Genomic DNA, 19,501 nt, shown 5'->3' on the forward strand with positions numbered 1-19,501 from the left:
TTTCGCGTCCTGGTCCTCCCCACGCGCAGCGTGGCGGGCCGCGGCCGGGCTCGGGTGCTGCGGGGCCGCGGCCGGGTCGCCGCCGAGCACGGTCGCCCGCCGGCCGCGGGGCCTCGGGGCGGCGAGAGGCGGGGCGGGCGTGCGGGCGGAAGGAGGCGGAAGAGGAGGAAGAGGAGAAGGAGGCGGCGGCCCGAGAGACGGGCGGGGGGCGGGCCGGGGGAGGGGACGAGCGGGATTTGCGGACGCCGCGCCGCTGCCGGGAGCCGGCGGGGGCCCAAGAGTGACCGAGTCACGGCGGGCGCCGGCGGAGCCGCGGCCGCGTCGGACCCGCCTCCTGGAGGAGCTCAGCCCCGGCCAGGCCCGGCCCCATTCCCGCCCCGCGCCGCCTCCCCGCCGCCGCCGCCGCCGCGGGAGCGCTCCCCTGCCCACCCCGCCCCCGCGGCCGAGCCCGGGAGTCGAGTGGGAGTCGGCCGGCTGGGCGCGGGCAGCGCCGGGAGCCCGCGGTGGGGGCACACTGCAGCCGGGAGCCCGGGAGGGGCCGCGCCGCCAGCGTCTGAACTAGGATGTCCCGACATGAAGGTGAGAGCCGAGCCCCCGCCCCCACCGCCTGGGCCTCGGCCTACCCCGCCCGGGGTCCGGGCGCTGCCGAGGGCAGCGGGCTACCGGCGGAGACGCGGCCCGGGCCCGAGTCGTGGGACTCGGGGCCCCGAGGCGACTGGAGCCCGAAGAGCGAGCGAGAGCGGGAGCGGCGGCCGCTACCGTGGCTTGCGGCGGCGGCCCTGAGCTGGGCCTGGAGCCGGAGGCGGGGCGGCCGGGCGGCCGGAGGCTTTGCACTGTCATGGGGCGGGAGAGGGGGAGGGGAGGCGGCGGGGCCCGTTACCGGCGGGAGCCTGGCTCTCGGGACGCATACCGGACGCCGAGGCCTGCCCGGCCGGGCCGAGGGGGAACCGCGGGGCCCCGGCGCGGCCTAGCTGCGGCGGCTCCCGGAAGAGCCCGGCGCGGGTGGCCGAGCCGGGTCGCAGGCGTGCGGCCGTGGCAGGGGAGCGGGGTCCGGGCCCGGCGGACGCGTCCGGTGTCCTGGAGACCGCGGGCGAGCGGCGGTCCCGCTTGAGGGCCGCCGGCGGGAAGGCGCCGCGGCTCGGGCAGCCCTCGCTGACTGGAGCTCGCCCGGCCTCGCGGTAGGCCTCGGCGCGTCCCTGGGCTCGGGTAAGCCAAGTTCCCGAGGCGGATCCAGACCGGCCGGGACGAGCAAACTCCCTGCTCCGTCACCCGGTCGGAGCGGAACTCGCTCCCGGACGGCCCCGGGCCCTCGCCCGCGTGCGCTACCCACCGCAGCAGCCTTACGGTCGGGGGCGTTTGGACTTCCGCGCTGCATCGTGAAAACACGCTAGGGTTCTGTGGCTGCGAGTCAGGCCACTCGGGTCTCGTCCCCACGGCACAAAGGCACGAGTGTTGGAAGGCCGACGGATGGGCGATGAACTGGTGAAAAATAAGTTGAATTTACTACCATATGGTTTAGGAAGGGGGAGGGGGCTGTGTGCTCTTTGTTTCACTTCAGCAGGTTTTACTTTAAAAAGTAGTCACCCGACTTGGTGAAAAGTTTATTTGCCTACGGTTAATGGAAGCTTGTAGAAGTGACTTGAAAGTACGCTGTCCTTTAGATTCTCAAGTCCTGGGGAGGTGTTGGGGAGTGGAGAAAGTTTGTGGAGGATTGTAGGGTGTGCTTTACCGAGGGAAGGGCATTCTTAGGGAAATACAGACCAAGGATTTCCTAGGTTGTAAAACTCTGATTAACATATATTTCGTGTGAGTTTCAGAATTTGCATTCCTAATGGCAAGATTGAGAATTACTCTGAACGTTTTGTGTTCACGGATTCTGTATTAAAAAAAGGGGGGGGAAGAGACTTCTTGGCTCATTTTTGATTACTAACTGTTCAAGTGTTGGGGTAGCAGGGTAATTATTTTAGCCCCAGTCAGAAACAGAGAAATATTTGGAATTCTACCTGTTAATCCATTTTGTATGCTTAGTGGGAATATGTTTCTTATCGCTGCAGTTTGAAAAAAGTTGTAATTAAGGTCAATAATCAATTCCATTTGGAGATGTTAAGGTTAGCCTTAAATTGCAGCAGTAGGGGTGTTGACCACCTTCAAGACAAAGTGAAGGTTGGCATTGGCTGCAGGCTCTAACTCAGGAACTAGATTAAAATAACAGAATCCCAGTCTAGGGAGATGGGTCTCTGAGATCTTTGCCCCTCACCTTAAGGAAGCATCCAGATCCAGAACATTCTTAATGAGCAATAGCATGGAAAAAAAGAGTCCTTTACCCCCAGATAGTGTACTAGAGTCATTAAAATGGCTTAGGTAGATACAATATCCTTCAATAAAAGACACACTGCAATTTAAGCCTGCCTTTCCCTGTTTGGGCCTGGAAAAGGTGCTTTTATAACACCTGTGTTGCCTTTTAGTTACTTGACATCTTGAAACTTGCAACACCTTTTTTGGCAACTTAATGCCAGATGTTTCCTAAATGGATGTTGAGGATATTGTACAGTGTTTAACACGTGATTTTATATTTCTATAATACATTAATTAAATTTATTACTTTATTTACTTGAGCCAGGGTCTCACTAAGTAGCCCTGGCTGGCCTGGCCATGAATAATGCTTGCCTCTGCCTTCCAAGGACTGTGGTTAAAGTTATATACCAACAGACAGTTGTAGTCTAAGGGTCTAGTCTTTGGCCTAATGCAGGAATGATAGTTTTTTGAGAGATTTCTCTGTTTTGTCTATTTCAGGCAGTAATTATTTTCATCAGGAGGGATTTGACATATCAGCAAATAGAGGTTATAATCCCAGGTTTTCACTTATATTTCTCTTCTCAGCTTTGAAAAAGCTGTTTGTTTGTTTTGTTCCAGCCTGCTTTGTTTGTTTATTTTTCCAAGGCATGGTTTCTCTGGGTAGCTCCGGCTGTCCTGGAACTTACTTTGTAGACCAGGTTGGCCTCAAACTCAGAGATCTGCCTGAATCTGCCTCCTGGGTGCTGGGATTAAAGGTGTACGTCACACTGTCTGGCCTCAGCTTTGTTTTTTTGAGACCGGATCATGGTACCAATTTTTGGTTGACCTGAATTTACTATGTGCATTAGACTGGCCTCACACTCAAAAACACTCCCTCTATCCGCCTCCCTCCTGTGCCACCATACCTAGCCTAGCATTTTTTAGTGGTCTGGTTTTTGAGCTCTTCAATCAATCTGCCCTCCAAATTCTCTGCAGTTTTTTTTCCTCAGGAGTGTGACCCAGAACTAATGTAGTCTAGTACAGGGCAGAGCCGCGCTGTCTCTATTGCTCTTGTCTTCTTGCTTCTCCAGGCTTCTGTGCACAAGGAGCTTGCTACTTTGTCTTCTCTTGGCTCTAACCAATGGCTCTGTAGTATACAGATGATGATGTTTTGGACTACACAGCCCTAAGATGAACACCTGTCAAGAACAAGCACTGGATTGCTCTAAGAAAAATGGATGCAGCCAAGGACAGCTAGAAACGGTCTAGGCCAGGCTTAGCATACTTTCTCCAAAGTGAAGGCCCAGGTAGAAAACACTGTATGTAGGCTGAGCCAGCTATGAGCTCTGTCACTTCCACAGTGGTCATTTGAAAACCAGCTAATCAAGTGCTTGTGGCCATCTTCCAATTAAAACCTTATTTATGGACACTGACATTTGAATTTCATATAATTTTCATGTGTCATAAAATATGATTCTTTGAAACCCTGCCACCACCACCATTTAAAAGCCTAAAAGCCATTCTTAGCTAGTACGGCCAGTCAAGAACTGGTGATGGTAACAATTCATCCAAGTATTGGAGTTTGCCTGACTCTGCCCTTCATAGAGGTTTAGGGTTGGGCAGCCTGGAACTGTAGTGAGACTGTACCCTTGATATGCCAGTATTTCCACTGGGCCATGAGCAAGTGTGGGATTGAGCCAGCTCCAGCACCTCATGAGGCAGTACCACAGAGATGGGAGAAAGGAATGTGACTGTGGAGGTAGCAGTGCCCCACACAGAGAAGTTCCTATTTGTTATGTGACTTTACTGAAGGGAATTGCAAGGCCTTATTTCATTTCGTTTTGAAATGTGTTTGTCATGTTAGCAGACACTTCCCAGGTCCCAGCACTCGGTCACTGTATGTTCTTTATGTTAACAATCTCTAGTTCCATTTCTTACACACCAAACACAGTCATTTTCTGTTTTCTCTGTTTAGCTTTTCAAATGTCTCTACTAGGGCTGTAGCTCTTTTGTGGAGTACATGTTGTGTTCTCCTGCTTCTTTTTTTTTTTTTTTTTGAGACAGGGCCTTAGGTGTCTGGCTGGCTTTGACAATGCTGTGACCAAGAGTGACCTTGAGCTCTTGATTTTTTTTCCTTCCACTTGCCTGCTCACGAGCTGTCAGATTAATGGAGTGTTAGGACTTGAACTCAGAGCTTCAGACTGCTGGGTAAGCATTGACCAGCTAACTCCATCCCTGGCTTTGCAGTTCGTGCATCATAAAGCTCTGGATTCACCACCAAAAGAAAATAAAAGCCAGCTATGGTGTCACCTGGCTCGTCCGTTAAAGCTGGAGGAGCCTTTGAGCCTAGGAATTTAATGCCAGCCAGTTCTGTCAAGAGACAACAAAACATTAAGGCTCGTGCTTGTATTTCCAGCACCCTGTCAGGAAGCTGAGGCAGGGTTTAGAAGTCCAGGCCATCCTGTGTCACACACACTCTATCTTAATGTCATGTTTTGGTAAACAGCATATTTAAAATGTATGCTATTAAGAGTTTATAAAAGTCAGGAAATAGCTTTGTAAATAAAAACCTGTCGGATTACTCAGCTCATTAGCTTAGTTATGAGTGTTGTAGTTGAGTGTGTGGACTAACAGATAGCTCTAAATCCTTGGGCTGTTTGCTTACTGTGTAAATGCACTGCTAGGTACCAAGGAATGTGGGGAATAATGAAACAGCCTTTCCCTTTAAGCTTGGTAGGAGAGGTGGTTTGTAGACAGTTTCCCAAGTGAGCACTGCCTGAGGTGGGCCCAAAGAAAAGGCAATAAACAAGTGGATGTCAACTGCTTCCCAACTTTGCTCCTGCCTCTTTGGCCCAGTTTTTATTTATTTTGTGTACATGAGTGAGGGTGTGTGTGTGTGTGTGTGTGTGTGTGTGTGTGAGAGAGAGAGAGAGAGAGAGAGAGAGAGAGAGAGAGAGAGAGAGAGAGAGGTGGGCCAGCTTTAGAACTGAGTTCTCCCCTTCTACTGTATGGATCCTGGGCTCACACTCTGCTCACCGTGCTCAGGTGGCAGGTGCCTCTACTTCCTGACACATCTTGCCCTGTTTGCCCAATTTTAAAGAGGGAATTTATTTTTATTTTAATATCTTGAGTGTTTTTTTTCTCTTCTGTTTTTTTTTGGGGGGGGGATGGGGCAAGGGACTGGGTCTCTTCCTGCACAGGCTGTCCTTGAACTCCTGTTCTTCTACCTCAAGTTTTGGGATTACAGGTGTGTTCATTACTATATGTACTCACTTTCATATACTTTTAAAGTTTGTTCTCTGATACTGTTTATTAAAAAGATATTGCGTGTATTTCTTTGTTCAGGAAGTGGGGTGGCACATACCCCAGTGTACCTGTGGTGGTCAGAGCACAGCTCTCAGAAATGGGTTCTCCTTCACCTTCCCAGGAGTCCCGGGCTTCACACTCAGATTGTCGGGTTTGGTACAAGCATTTTACTTAGCTCTGCTACTGGCAGCCTGGCTACTGTGAAGTTTTCTGAGACAGGATCTCATGCAGTTTTTGTTTCCACCTCCTAAGGCTGAGATGACAGGTGTGTACCATGATGCTGTGTTTATGCAGTGTTGGGGATCAAACATGGACCCTCATGTATGCTAGACAAGCAGTCTACCAATAGAGCTACAAACCTAGCCCTTTTCTGTGCTGCTCTTGGCAAGAGATAAAATTGTTAGAGGCGTCAAGTAGAAAGAAATCTATTCCTTATATTTATTAATTTCCTTGGTAGTTTTGCAGTGCTAAGGATGGAACATAGAGCCTCCTGCATTCTGCATTCAAAACAAGGGAATTACCACCTCAGCCCTTCTTATTCTGTCCCAGGCAGGCTTGAACATGTGATCCTCCTGCTTCACCTTCCATTGTAGCTGGGGTTGCAGGCCTGTGCCGCATGGCTGTCTTTTTCTGGCTTCTAATCCACCAGCTTTTTGAAGATTTTTACTTGTGTAATGACAATGAATATAGATGGGACAGGTGACAAATTGTTTTGTTTCTCAGAAACACCTAATACTGTTAGCTTCCGCAGTATGAGGCACAGACTGTAGGGACGTCAGTCAAGTTAGTATCAGTTTATGTCATGTTTGTGCAGCACTGGGGATTGAACCCGGGACTCAAACACATGCTGTAAGGGCTCTGCTGTGGACAACAGCCCTGGCCCTCAACTTTGGTTTTCTGAGACGAGACAGGATCACCTGTTGCTCTAACTGGGCTCAGTCAAACTTGATTTGTAGCTGAGGTTGACCTTGAACTCCTGATCTTCCTGCCTCTGCCTCCCAAGTGCTGGGAGTTTGTGCCATTATACCTAGCAACTTTTTTATTGGCAAAAATTATGTATTAACTTTTTATCATGTACATGTTTAAATGTGCGTGCTGTAGTGTTACAACTTTTAGAAAGTTGTGCTCATTTGTATATTTTTATTTTCTTTTTTTTAAAAAGTTTATTTATTTATTATGTGTACAATACTCTGTCTATGTGTATGTCTGCAGGCCAGAAGAGGGCACCAGACCTCACCACAGATGGTTGCTGGGAATTGAATTCAGGACCTTTGGAAGAGCAGGCAATGCTCTTAACCACTGAGCCATCTCTCCGGCCCAGTATATTTTTATTTTCAAAAAATAAACTAAATAGCACTAAACACATATAAAGACATAGAGTGAATTGAAATATTGTTTTTTCAGAATTTGATTTTTTTTTTCAGAATTCTCAAGCCACACTTGATAATTGGCATGCTATTTTCAAAAAATAAACTAAATAGCACTAAACACATATAAAGACATAGAGTGAATTGAAATATTGTTTTTTCAGAATTTGATTTTTTTTTTCAGAATTCTCAAGCCACACTTGATAATTGGCATGCAGTTTTATTTCCCACTGAAAAGATGTGTGCCATCGTGTCTTGGTTATGTTCAAAGATCGTGATAGGCTGGGCATTGGTGGCACACACCTTTAATATCAGCACTAGGGAAGCAGAGGCAGGCGATCTCTGAGTTTGAGGCCAGCCTGGTCTACAAGAGCTAGTTCCAGGACAGGCACCAAAGCTAAAGACAGTTGAGTTCCAATAAACCATAGATTGTATTTACTTTTGACTTTCTCTTCTTTTTTTGCTATGTGTCTGGCCTAGAACTCATTTTGTAGCCAAGGTTAACCTTGAACTTGTGATCCTCCTGCCTTTTTTTCTGAGAGTTGCAGTTGTGGGCATAAGCCATCAAGCTCAGCTTCTTTTTCTGTAAACAACAGATAAGAACATAAATTTGTGAGAAAACACATTGTATTTTAATTTCTAAGTTCTTCATATGAAGTTCAACTTGAAAGTTGAACTTGTTCAAATTGTTCTAAAATAGTACTCCGGGGACATTTGTTTGTTTGTTTGTTTTGTTTTTAAGAGACAGGTTTCTCTGTGTAACTTTGGAGCTGTCTTGGAACTCACCTAGTAGACTAGGCTGGCCTTGAACTCACAGAGATCCACCTACCTGTGCCTTCTGGGATTAAAGGCTCATGCCACCATTGCCTGGCGTGCTTTCTTGTTTTCATTCTTGGAATTTTACATTGCTTGACATTAGGCTGTGTGTGCACTCAGAAGGCTGAAGCAGAAGGATCAGGCAATTTCTGGCCAACTTAAGCTACGGGAGACCCTGTTTGAAAAAAAAAAGCATAAGAACCATAACCAACAATTAGCAATAATTTTGTAATTAGAAGCTTTGTCATAGTACAAACTTAGGAACTTTTTGATCAAGTACATCCATCCATTTGGCTTACATCCTTGTAGAAAGAAGCCTGTGTTTATGAAATGTGACTTCATTTTCATAGCATCTGCTTTATAATATCTGTTGTGTGCCTGAAGCTACCATATTGGTTGGTTTAGTTGGTTGGTTGGTTGGTTTTTCGCAATAGGGCTTCTCTGTATAACAGTCTTGACTGTCCTGAAACTTGCTTTGTAGACCAGGCCAGCCTTGAACCTGCCTCTGCCTCCCTGAGTGCTGGGTTTAAAGGCATTTTTTCAACGCCCCCACTCCCACCCTGCCATTGTTCCTTTTTAAAATTTTTCTATACACTCTCTTTTGCCTGCATGCATGTCTGTGTAGTACGTATGTAAGCCAGAAGAGGACAGTGTGTCCAGTAGAACTGGAGTTACAGGTGCTGTCATGTGGGTGATGGGAATCAAACCTAGGTGTCCCTCTTTTTTTTAAATTGTTGTTACCTTTTAATCCCCGACTGTCTGAATCAACAGCTGCAACACCGCCACTATCAGAAGCGGTTACTCTTTCAAAGCTACAAAGGGAACTTAAGATTCGAGGTTTGAGGTGGAATTCTGCTCAGAGAGACTGAAGAGCAAGAAGCTCCCTTCCTCTTCTCGCCTCTCCAGAAGCCCTCAAGCCCTCCTAATCTCCTTACCCCTCCTTAAAAACCCTTCTCCACCTGGCTCCTCCCTACCACTTCCTGTCAGCTACTGCTGATGCAGCCTCCTGACTGCACGTGAATTTTATTTAATCAAACACATCTTAGCAGCATTAAACAAATGCTCCAGAACATAAATAAAAGCAACACACCTTAAAATAATATTCTACAGCACCTAGATCTTCTGGAAGAGTAGCCAGTGTTTTTAACCACTGAACCATTTTATTTATTTTTCCCATGTTGTTTCTAAACAGAGTTTGATGTGGCCCAGACTGACCTCAAACAAACTGTGTTGTCAAGGCTAGCCTTGAACCCCTGACCCTTCCACCTCTACCTCCTGAGTGCTGGGATTTCAGGTGGGTGCCACCATGCCTGACTCCACATGTTTAAGTATACAGAGTTCAGTGTAGTAGGAGGAGCGGGCCGTGTCCTGCAGCCCAGCTAGCTTACACCTGAAATAACCACACAGAAATTGTATTAATTAAATTATTGCCTGGCTCATTATATCTAGCCTCTTGGCCAACATCCTGATCTAATCCATTTCTACCAATCTGTGTAACACCATGAGGTTGTAGCTTACCAGGAAAGAGTCTAACCAGCGTCAGTCTCAGGCAGGAGATTCATGGCGTCTGCCACACTGCCCTTCTTCCTCCCAACATTCAGTTCTCTTTTCCACGCCTACCTAAGCTCTTCCCTATCAAAAGGGCAAGGCAGGTTCTTTATTCAACCAATGAAAGCAACACAAATACAGAAGGACCTCCTACACTGGTTCAGCAGTTTTTAAATGTGTCCGTTGCTATGTTTTGGCCATGTACAGTACATATTGGAGCGGTAGAATAAAGCAGGCAGTTTCCAAGGCTTAGGTTGTACCTAAGAAAAATTACTTGGGAAGGACATGAATGGTCAAAAAGCACAGGGTACTCTTGGGATTGTGAGGACAGGAAAGGACACCAGACAGGTATTGGCATAGGAGAGAGCATGGCTATGTAACTTGGCAATGATTATGGTTATATAACTGCAACAACAGAGGACCACCACCAGCCTGGTGCAGTGTCCTGAGACGCAGACAGCAGGCAGCAGGCAGCTCAGTGTCTGGTGTGCTTAGAAAGAGGTGACTTGCTTTGTGCGACGTCCTGTGGTGCCGTCCCTAAGTGGTTTGTGACCCAGTGCCTCTTGGTTGAGGGGCTACAGCCTAGAGAATTGTTTTGAGTTTGGCAAAATAGAGCTTGGTGCAACCTTCAGTAATGCAAAATTGTCTCATCTTGTCTTTGGCTATGGTGCCCACCAGTGGTCCCAACAGACTCTGCCAGAGGTCACAGAATGTGGGGAGAAAGTATGGATGGATATGGACTCTTGAAATTTATCCTACCACTAGAGAGGGATAGCCTGAAATAACAAGGTGGGTCAGGTATGTCACTTTGGGCTAGGAGGAACAGCGACTGAGTTCTTCACATTTGGCCTAATTAGGTTTGCACATTATCTTCCACTGAATTGTGTGGGTGCGTGGGTGTGTGGTTGTTTCTTTACATCTTACACTGAGCTGGCATGAACTGTACCCTTTTTTAATAGCCAAAGGATTTTCATTTAGAAAATCACTTTTTTTGTCTGTTACTTTTTGGTTTGGTTTGGTTTAGAGACAGCACTCGGGAGGCAGAGGCAGGCGGATCTCTGTGAGTTCGAGACCAGCCTGGTCTACAGAGCTAGTTCCAGGACAGGCTCCAAAGCCACAGAGAAACCCTGTCTCGAAAAACCAAAAAAAAAAGAGAGAGAGACAACATCTCGCTTTGTAGCTCAGGCTGGTCTGGAACTAACAGTGGATGATGGCTCAGGCAGGCTTCAGGTTCACAGTTAGTCCTCTTGCCTCAGCCTTCGAATTGCTGGAGTTACAGTCATGAGCCATTGGGCTTGACTGAGAATCTTTTTCAAGTGCTAAGTTCAGGCTAGGGAGCTGGTTCAGTGGATAAAGTACCTGCTAATAAGCATGCATGCGACCTGTATTTGGGTCCCCAATACCCACTAAAAGCCTATAACTTACCTTTTGATTATGACTTGTTTATTGTTCCTTTAAAGACCGATATGATGCCATCTCTACCTGGGAAGCTAAGGAACCCTCCAGGAGCATCTCCAGATACTCCACACGCCATGTGTACTTTTGGGCCTCCCTTCCCTTTGCTAGGTGGCATAGTATTACCCTTGAGTTGTACTACCACCAGTGCCTGGCTCCCGAGAGCTCCCTGTGAGTTACTATTAGATTTGTTAGAGTTTATCTAAAATAACCAAGACTCCTTAAAAACAACCTCTCCTGTTTTTCCTTGGGGATGCCTATTAACTAACAGGAAAGGGGAATTGTGGTAAAGAGGACCAGGAACTTTCTTAGAGGAGGAATGAACAAACTACATAGAGCAAAAACAGACTAGGGGAGTGGAGTCCTGGGGACTGGCCTGGGATGGCACTGGGTTACGTTTTGTTTCCTCTGCTTCTGGTTTCAGGTTAACACTGCACTAATTGTACTGTGTATCTGAATTTGCTAGTCCTTTTAGTTGTTTCTTCAGTGATTATTTATGGAACACCTACCCTGGTGCCACTCAAAGGCATCCCGTGCTTGCCACAACTTGTATGTGGGTCCTTGCTAGAAGATGGTACTATTCAGTGGGTCTGAAACACATGTTTGGACAGTAAATGCTTTCCTGTTGGGCTCTCTTCCAGTGTGCTGGAATTAATCTTGAAGTTTATATTTTACGACAAGGTAGTTAAACCATGTAAGTATTTTAATATTTTGTCAACAGTTGCATGAGCCTTCCTCCTTTAAGTTTATTTTCATTTACATTTCTAGTCTGATTCTGCTCAGCAGTTCATTTCTTTCCTTTCCAGTATTAAACTGTGGTGCATTCTGAGGTCTCGGTGCACATCTGCATATGTGAAAGTATGTTAGATTATTCCTCATAGGTTTGTAATTATTGTTGATGCTTAGTGAGAAAAGAGCTCAAGGGATTAAATGTTTAATTTTCTGTTGAAAGCACTTAGTTTTTGCATTATAGGCTTTGTACAGTCCTGTTGCTTATGTAACTCACGACTGCTGGGCTGAGCAGCTAGACCCTACTTCTGACCTTCTTGGTCCACCAGTGTCCCCCCCCCATGCCTGGCAGTGCTTGGCAGTGCTGCAATTGGGATGCTCTCTGAGGAGCTAAGGACATTGAAGGAAAGCAGACATGCACTGTGTAAGGGTTGATGTGGACCTGTCTTTTTTTTCTGGCTTGATGGTGGAAAGGAAGCAGGTGGTCTTCATGTTCAGATACCCTGCTGATCAACTGGCCTTTCCAGGTTCTGATAGTTTTTCATATGATGCTTGTGTGGCTATAGTTAGGAATAGACATAGTAGTGGCACAGGTCAGAAGAGGGACTGGTTGATACATATAGATCTCTGTTGATAACCTAAGCTGGCCTCAAATTTAGCAGCAATTCTCTTGCCTCAACTTCCCAAGTGCTGGAATTATATTTGTATGATGTCACATGTGTACTTAAATTATTCTCTGGTAGCTACATTTAAATGAGATGCTATTAATTTTAATAAGTTAATAACACCCTAATATTATAATATGCTTCTCCTCAACATCAGAATTATGCAATATTTTTGTTTCGCATTTGTTTTAAGACCTGATTTTAGGGGGTGGAGAGAGGATGGCTCAACAATTACGATAGACTCCATGGGGGGGCACCAGGTAGGCATGTGGTGCATGTGTATACACGCAGATAAAACACGTACACAAAATAAATCTTTAGCTGGTGGTAGTAGCCCATGCCTTTAATCCCGGTGCAGGTGATCTCTGTTAGTTCAAGGGCAGCCTAACATACAGAGTGAATTCCAGGACAGCCAGGACTGTTACACTGAGAACACACACTGAGAAACACTGTCTCAAAAAACCAAAATAAGTAAGTAAATAAATCTTTAAACCAAAGACCCCAGTTTCATATCTTTCAGGCTGGTCTCAAATTCATTGGTAGTCAAAAATGACCTTGAACTCCAGATCCTCCTACATCCCCATCCCAAATTTGTGAGTGCTTGTTTCATCACATCTTGCTTTAAAATTATTATTAATATAATAATTATTAATTATTATTAAAATTATTAACTAATTATTTATTGGTTTGGTTTGTTGGTACAGCTGGAAAATTGAACTCAGGACTTTGTGTGGTCCAGGCAAATATTCCACTACTGAACGACATCTCTAGCCGTTAATGAGATATTCACATTTGTTTATTAAGTTTTAAATCTGATGGGCATTTTATGTATCGTGTTTTATTGCTACTTTTGCATCAGCGGAGTTCACCTGTAGATTCGTGCAGAGATTTGCGAGTTCGTTGCCTCTTCATCCTATCCATAAGTGTACTTTTGCAGACTGCCTTCTGTCATTGGGCCATTTAGTAACATTCTGGATTTTTCTTTTTTATTAAAAATGTTTTTAACCTGCATTAGCAAGCATAGCCATCTTGGCAGTAGAAACCTACATTCTAAACAGAAACTAAATCTTTGTGCGTTTCTTGAGGCAGTCTTACTATGAGCCTCTGCTGGCCTTGAATTCACTGGTTCCTCCAACCCAACTCTAAGGGATACAGGCAGGAGCCACCCTGTTGTTTTGTTATAATTATAATCCATTTGATCACCTAAGGTCGGAAGGGTAAGGAGTTTGGAGTGAATGTTGATGTGTTGGTGGAGTTTTAATGCGTCTGCTCTAAGCGTGTATAGCTGTGAAAGTTGTGCTACTCAGGACAAGTTCCAAGGTTCAGAGGGCACCGAGTTGTGTCTGATGGAGGAGAGTTTTCAGACCTTAGATTGGGGTGACCTCTAGGTTTGGTAATTTATTGCTGATTTCTTTTCTTTTTCTTTTTTTAAAGACAGAGTTTCTATATAATCCTGGCTGCTGTGGAACTATGTATAAACCAAGTTATCCCAAACTCACAGAGATCCACCTGTCCTTGGCTCCCAAGTGCTGAGCCTAGAGTCTTCTTGCCCACCTGGCTGCAGATACTACATTATAAAGAGATCTGATCTCAAGTAGCTGTCCAGTTGGGTTTTGTGTTTGTTTGTTTAAAAAAAGACTTGTTTGCTGTCAACCACGGACCCTGCCTATACCTGTGCTCAGGTAGAGCTCACTAGAGCACTGTGACAGATAGCTCTGGTGCTTATCTGGATGGCAGAGGACTGTCCTCTCCTTTCACCACAGGGCTGCTGGGGATTGAACTCAGGCCATCCTCCTTGGTGGCTAGTACCTTAACACTGGGCCATCCCACTGCTCATCATCTGTTAGAAACTTGATGTTTTCTGCCTTTGTTTCACTGAAGAAACGGTTCTGCCAAGCAGCTGGTATTTCCCAGGTTCCTCCTTTTTAGTTCTGCCCCATCAGGTGACTGGAGCATCCTGTGTTTACTACATTTGTTTTCAGTAGTGTAAGATACTACAAGTGTAGTTAGGTGCTTTTTTGTTTTGGTGTTTCTTTTCATTTACTGCCTCACCTGTACTCATGTTTTTGTTTTTGAGATAAGGTTTCTCTGTGTAGCCCTGTCTAACCTGGAACTCCATCTGTAGAACAAGCTAGGCTGGAACTCACAGAGAGCGATCTGTGTGAGGCTGTCAGATCTCTTGGAACTGGAGTTGCAGACAATTGTAAGCTGCCATGTGGGTGCTGGGAATTGAACCCTCATCCTCTGGAAGAGCAGCAGCCAGTGCCCTTAATAACTGAGCCATTGCTCAGTTGTGATTCAAGTACTACCAGTATGGGCATCACTAACTGGACATGTCATCTAAAAAGTGCACCCCCAGGAATCATGAAGTTAAGCTTGGGGTAGTGGTGGTGGCACATGCCTTTAATCCCAGCACTTGGGAAGCAGAGGCAGGCTGATCTGCGTAGTTTGAGGCCAGCCTGGTCTACATAGTCATTTCCAAGACAGCCACAGCTATATAGATAGACCCTGTCTCTTCTTCCTCCTGCCCCAGACACCAAGTAATCATGCTATTAAATTAAATAAAAAAAAAAACACTAAGAAACACAAATAAAAAAGCCACTCACCTACCTTAGTGATTTTCTGTGGGGTTGGATTCGCACTATCTGGGGCAGTTGTAGCCCTGAAATGCAAGGTGATTGCTTGGTTGTAAAATTTGCTGAAAAGTTAGATTTTTGACTCTGCCTAGACTTGTCTACTAGAGGAGAAATTGTAGAATGGGCCCAGTCTGTATTTTAACAAGTTTCTGCTTGGACCAAAAAATGGACCGAAGTATTTAAATGGAGCATGATTATTGCTGGTGACAGACACACATGGTCCGGGGATCATTTGCCAACTAAAAATAAAGCCGTTGGCCCTGGTCTTATTCTTTTTGCATCACTGTTGTATTGTCACCTGAGAAGGGGAGAAAGGTGTAGCTCACCACTGTCTGTTCACCCATGCTGCAAGCAGTTATTGACTTCATGTTTGGTGTCAGTCTGTTCTGAGCAAAACAGAAGAGGATCTTATTATCCCCATAACGTTCAGACTGTGTTAGAAGTTCATAGGCCAAATGAGCCCGTTCTGGTTTTTGTCTTTTTTTTTTGGGGGGGGGGGTTTGATTTTTCGAGACAGGGTTTCTCCGTAGCTTTTTTGGTTCCTGTCCTGGAACTAGCTCTTGTAGCCAAGGCTGGCCTCAAACTCACAAAGATCCGCCTGCCTCTGCCTCGCCCCATTCTGGTTTTGTAAATAAAGTTTTATTGGGAAACGGGCACATCTGGCCATTATATGTTATCTCAGCTGCATTTGTACCATAATAGCACAGTTGAGTAGTTCTGTCGACCACTGGAGAGATTTACTATCTGGTTCTTTACAAAAAAACAAAAACAAAAACAAGGTTTCTGCAATAAACCATAAAAGAATAAATACACAGTAGAGCATTTGGAGGTGGCAGAAAACCCAGAAAGCAGGTTAAGGAAATAGAACTTGTAATTAAGGGTACTAGAGAGGGCCTGTCTGAAGATGGGGCTTTTAAAGAGAAGTCTGAATTAAGGAGGACATGGAAAGGAAAGGGAGTAAAGGGAATACAGCAAGGCCTACAGGTCCTGAAACTTGGATGCTTTTAGAGAGGCCTGGTGGCTGGAAGGCAGTGAGTGATTGCCATAGGAAAGGGAGGAAAGGAGGTTGGCACAGTTGACCATGTCATGCACACCCTTCTGTCATGTCCCTCCTGGGGACATTTTAATTGCAAGTGTTTTAGAAATGTATTTCTGTAGCTCTGCAGCCACAAGGGGTCTTGGGTGAATGGACGGCAGAGGCTGGGGTTGTCTACTGCTGTTCTTCACATAAATATCTCCCAGAAACCTTTGCAAAGTGCCACCCACATGTATCATTTTAAGTCTGATTTTTTTCTTTTTCTTTTTCTTTTTTTTTTTTTTTTACTCAGCCCCAGTGTGTCTTATACTTATCTGGTTTTGTTTTTTTTTTTTTTTTTTCCTAGAAGGTGGAAGGATTGGTGGAAGTTAAATGTTGAGCCCTGAGCCTAGAATTGGGTTGTCTTCCAAGATCTCCCGAGTAAATTGGGAGCATGGGGACCATGAGAGAGAGAGTTGAAGGGGAGGGGAGAGGCAGGGAGGAGAGCAGAGAAAAATGTAGTGCTCAATAAAATAAAACTCTCTAACCCTAAGTCAAGAAGGAATAGAGCCACTCTATGGGCTCCACAATTTTTGAGATAGATAATTGTGATTTTGATTGGCATTTTATTTATTGCTAATAATTTGTAGTATTTTTCTTGTATCTTTTGGCCATTTGTATATGCTCTTTTGAAAAATAGCTACTTATGACATTTGCTTACTTTAAATTGATTTTTTACCTCTTCTATGTAGTGCATGTCTTCGTATATTCTTGTTTTTAAGTCATTGTTTTGTGTCTGGTTTAAGAATGTTAAATGCATTTTCAGCTTATCTCTATATTCTGTGTTTACCTTGCTGTGATAAAGTTATTTTAGCGTGAAAAAAATTGGATTGTCCTTATTAACTTTCAATGAGGAAGCAAACATATTTTTACATTGTGAGTCAGTAGTCATGGAATCACATGCATTGGTCTGTCCCAAGCAAGAGTTTTGCAAAGTAGCACTTACTGGCCCTTTGAAAAATGTGTGGTTTTCTTCCTTCTGTTTCATTAAAAGGAAAAGTACTGTTGTGGCCTTCTAGATTGATTTCCCATTCTACTCAGGATGTATCTTGCTAGTTGAGAACCTGCCCTCTGCTGTCCAGTCCCAAGCATTGGGTCCTCAGGTGGAGGCTCTGGTGATGGGCACCAAGTTACAGAGGAACTTTACACTAGAGGGGGCAGGTGGGATGGCAGAAGCAGGAAGGGCCACAGATGTAAAAGAAGATGGCTGGAGTCTGACTGGGATAATGAAAAGTGTCAAAGCTAACTGACTACAAACTCCATAGCTTTGGCGATAGACTAAGGTGTTGTTTATTAGAGAATGTATTTCCCAAAGGGTATCATTTCAGTTCAAGACACAAAGAAATTCTGTTGTGGGAGCTGCCAACTGCGTTCCTGCCACCCAGCTAGCTTTACCCAAAATAATTACACGGAAACTGTATTCTTTTAAACACTGCCTGGCCTACTAGCTCTAGCCTCTTACAGGCTAATTCTCATATTTTGCCTAACCCATTTTTAGTAATCTGTATAGCACCAGTCTTACCAGGAAAGATTCAGCATGTCTGACCTGGCTGCTTGCTTCATTGTGTCTGCCCCGGAGAGGGGAGCATGGCCTCTGAGCTCACTTCCTCTTCCTCCTAGCATTCTGTTCTGTTTACTCCTCCCACCTATGTTTTAACCTATGAGGGCCAAGCAGTTTCTTTATTTTTTAACCAATGACCTTCCTCCATCAGTTGTTTTTTGTTTGTTTTGTTTTTCAAGACAGGGTTTCTCTGTGTAGCTCTGCCTGTACTGGAACTCACTCTGTAGGCCAGGCTGGCCTCAGAGATATCCTCTTCCTCTACCTTCTGAGTGTTGGGATCAAAGGCTTGTGCCACATCCCCACCCCCTGCTTGAAATTCTGTGTTTTTATAAGAAGAGTTGGCTACAGAAAGAGGAGATAGCTGGCCAGTGAGACCAGTATCTCAAACGGAGTGCCTCAGTAAGTAGGAATGAAGTGTATTACAGACATCATGGACTTGCCTAAGGTTCCAAAGGGGAAGTGGAGCAAGAACTCCGTTATTCAGACTTCCAGTTCTCTTCTGTAAAGAGGGATGGTCGTGGGAGCCTCTCTGAGGATTGCTGTGGGATGAAATGCTGATGTAAGGTCTGTGAGTTCAAGAGCAAAGCAGGAATGAAAGGTGGCTCTGTCTTTATCATTGGAGAAATGGAGGTGGGAGCAAGGTGGATAAAAGTGCAGGATTCCAGTTGCCACTTAAGGACACTTTTGTCCCAAAAGTTTTAAGTAAACCACACATGGTGACACACAGCTGTAATCCCAGCAGTCAGGAAGATTGAAGCGCGGAGTATTGAGAGTTCCAAGTCAGCCTGGGTTGATACAAAAACTAAACAGACAGGGTCCAATGAAAAGTGGCAAGTATTAGAAAGATTCGTGTGGTAGCATGAGAGGGATTGATTGGAGCCTTTGACGAGGAGACTGCTTAAAGGCTTTTTGCTAAAATGAGCTTGAAATAAAAAGGCCTGATTTATCAGCGGCAGCAGGAACAGAAAGAAAAAGGTGACAGGATTGAGTCTCATTGTAAGAGCGCAAGAGACAGACACAGGGTGCTGGAAGAACAGCAGATTCTTCTAGCAAATTGGGAACATAAGGCTGGGGGGAAACCATGTTCAGCTTTTGACATTTTGAATTAAAGGTGGTAGTGGTCTGGACATCTGGTAGGAATCAGAGGTTGGGAAATCCACACACTGCTCAGAGAAGAGACATCAGGACTGGAGGTTAGCATTTTATAGGCTTCTTCACCAAAGCCTAGGGATTGGCACTTTCTCAGGAAGAAAGCACAGGAATAGAGAAGGGATTTCATATTTAACAGCAAGGGACAGAGGACTCAAGGGACAGAGCTCAAGGACAAAGGGGTTAACTTAGAAGCTGACTTGTGTGGCAGCACCTGTCCTTCAAGTATTGGTTGGTGGACTTGCCCGTTTTTTTTTACCCAGGTTCTTGGCAGTGGAGATGGCAAACAGGAAGGGAAGAAACTGAAAATCATCAAGTATCTGTTCGGCCTGAGAATTTCACATGTGTTGACCCATTTGATTGTCATGTCAGTCATAATTTTATACCTATTTTTATTACAATTTTATTTTTGTGTATGTGAGTGTGTGTGCATGCACATGCATGTGTGCACACATGAATGGCACAGCACATATATGGAGTGAAAACCTGCACTCATGCCAAATTAAATCAATAAAGCCAAAATAACTCAGTGTTAGTAATACTTCTGTGTTATAGATTAGGAAGCTGAAGGCTTCTTTGTCCTCAGTCACAGGAATAAGAAATGCTTTTTAAAAATAGCCAGAATTTTGGACCAAATTTTATCAGAAACTGAAGCCGATGTACGTTTTCTGTTTAATTTGGAGGTCAGCAAACTTCTGTGTTTGGGCAGTTGTGCATTTGGCTTTGTGGGCCACAGGGTCTAGTTTATGGCTGCCCCACTCTGTGGCTGTGTAATGAAAGCAACCACCTGATGGAGGAAGGTCATTGGTTAAAAAAATAAAGAAACTGCTTGGCCCTCATAGGTTAAAACATAGGTGGGAGGAGTAAACAGAACAGAATGCTGGGAGGAAGAGGAAGTGAGCTCAAAGGCCATGCTCCCC

The 19,501-nt window shown here is 45.2% G+C and overlaps 1 protein-coding gene across 2 annotated transcripts in view; it reads left to right on the plus strand.

Annotated features, from left to right (window-relative positions):
- Positions 1–423: 423 nt before the first annotated feature.
- Kcmf1 (potassium channel modulatory factor 1) overlaps positions 424–19,501 on the plus strand; it is a 65,056-nt gene continuing 45,978 nt past the window's right edge. Inside the window, exon 1 of one of the 2 annotated variants that reach the window (XM_050130235.1) lies at positions 424–579. In XM_050130235.1, coding sequence (XP_049986192.1) covers positions 564–579 — 16 coding nt within the window. In that variant the 5' untranslated portion in view covers positions 424–563. Of the gene's footprint in view, positions 580–1,028; positions 1,207–19,501 lie in introns of those variants that run through there. The other variant, XM_050130236.1, reaches the window with a different exon arrangement.

This window comes from Alexandromys fortis, unplaced genomic scaffold (assembly GCF_014885135.2).
Source record: "Alexandromys fortis isolate MF-2015 unplaced genomic scaffold, M_Fortis_MF-2015_v1.1 scaffold_336, whole genome shotgun sequence".
NCBI lineage: Eukaryota > Metazoa > Chordata > Mammalia > Rodentia > Cricetidae > Alexandromys > Alexandromys fortis.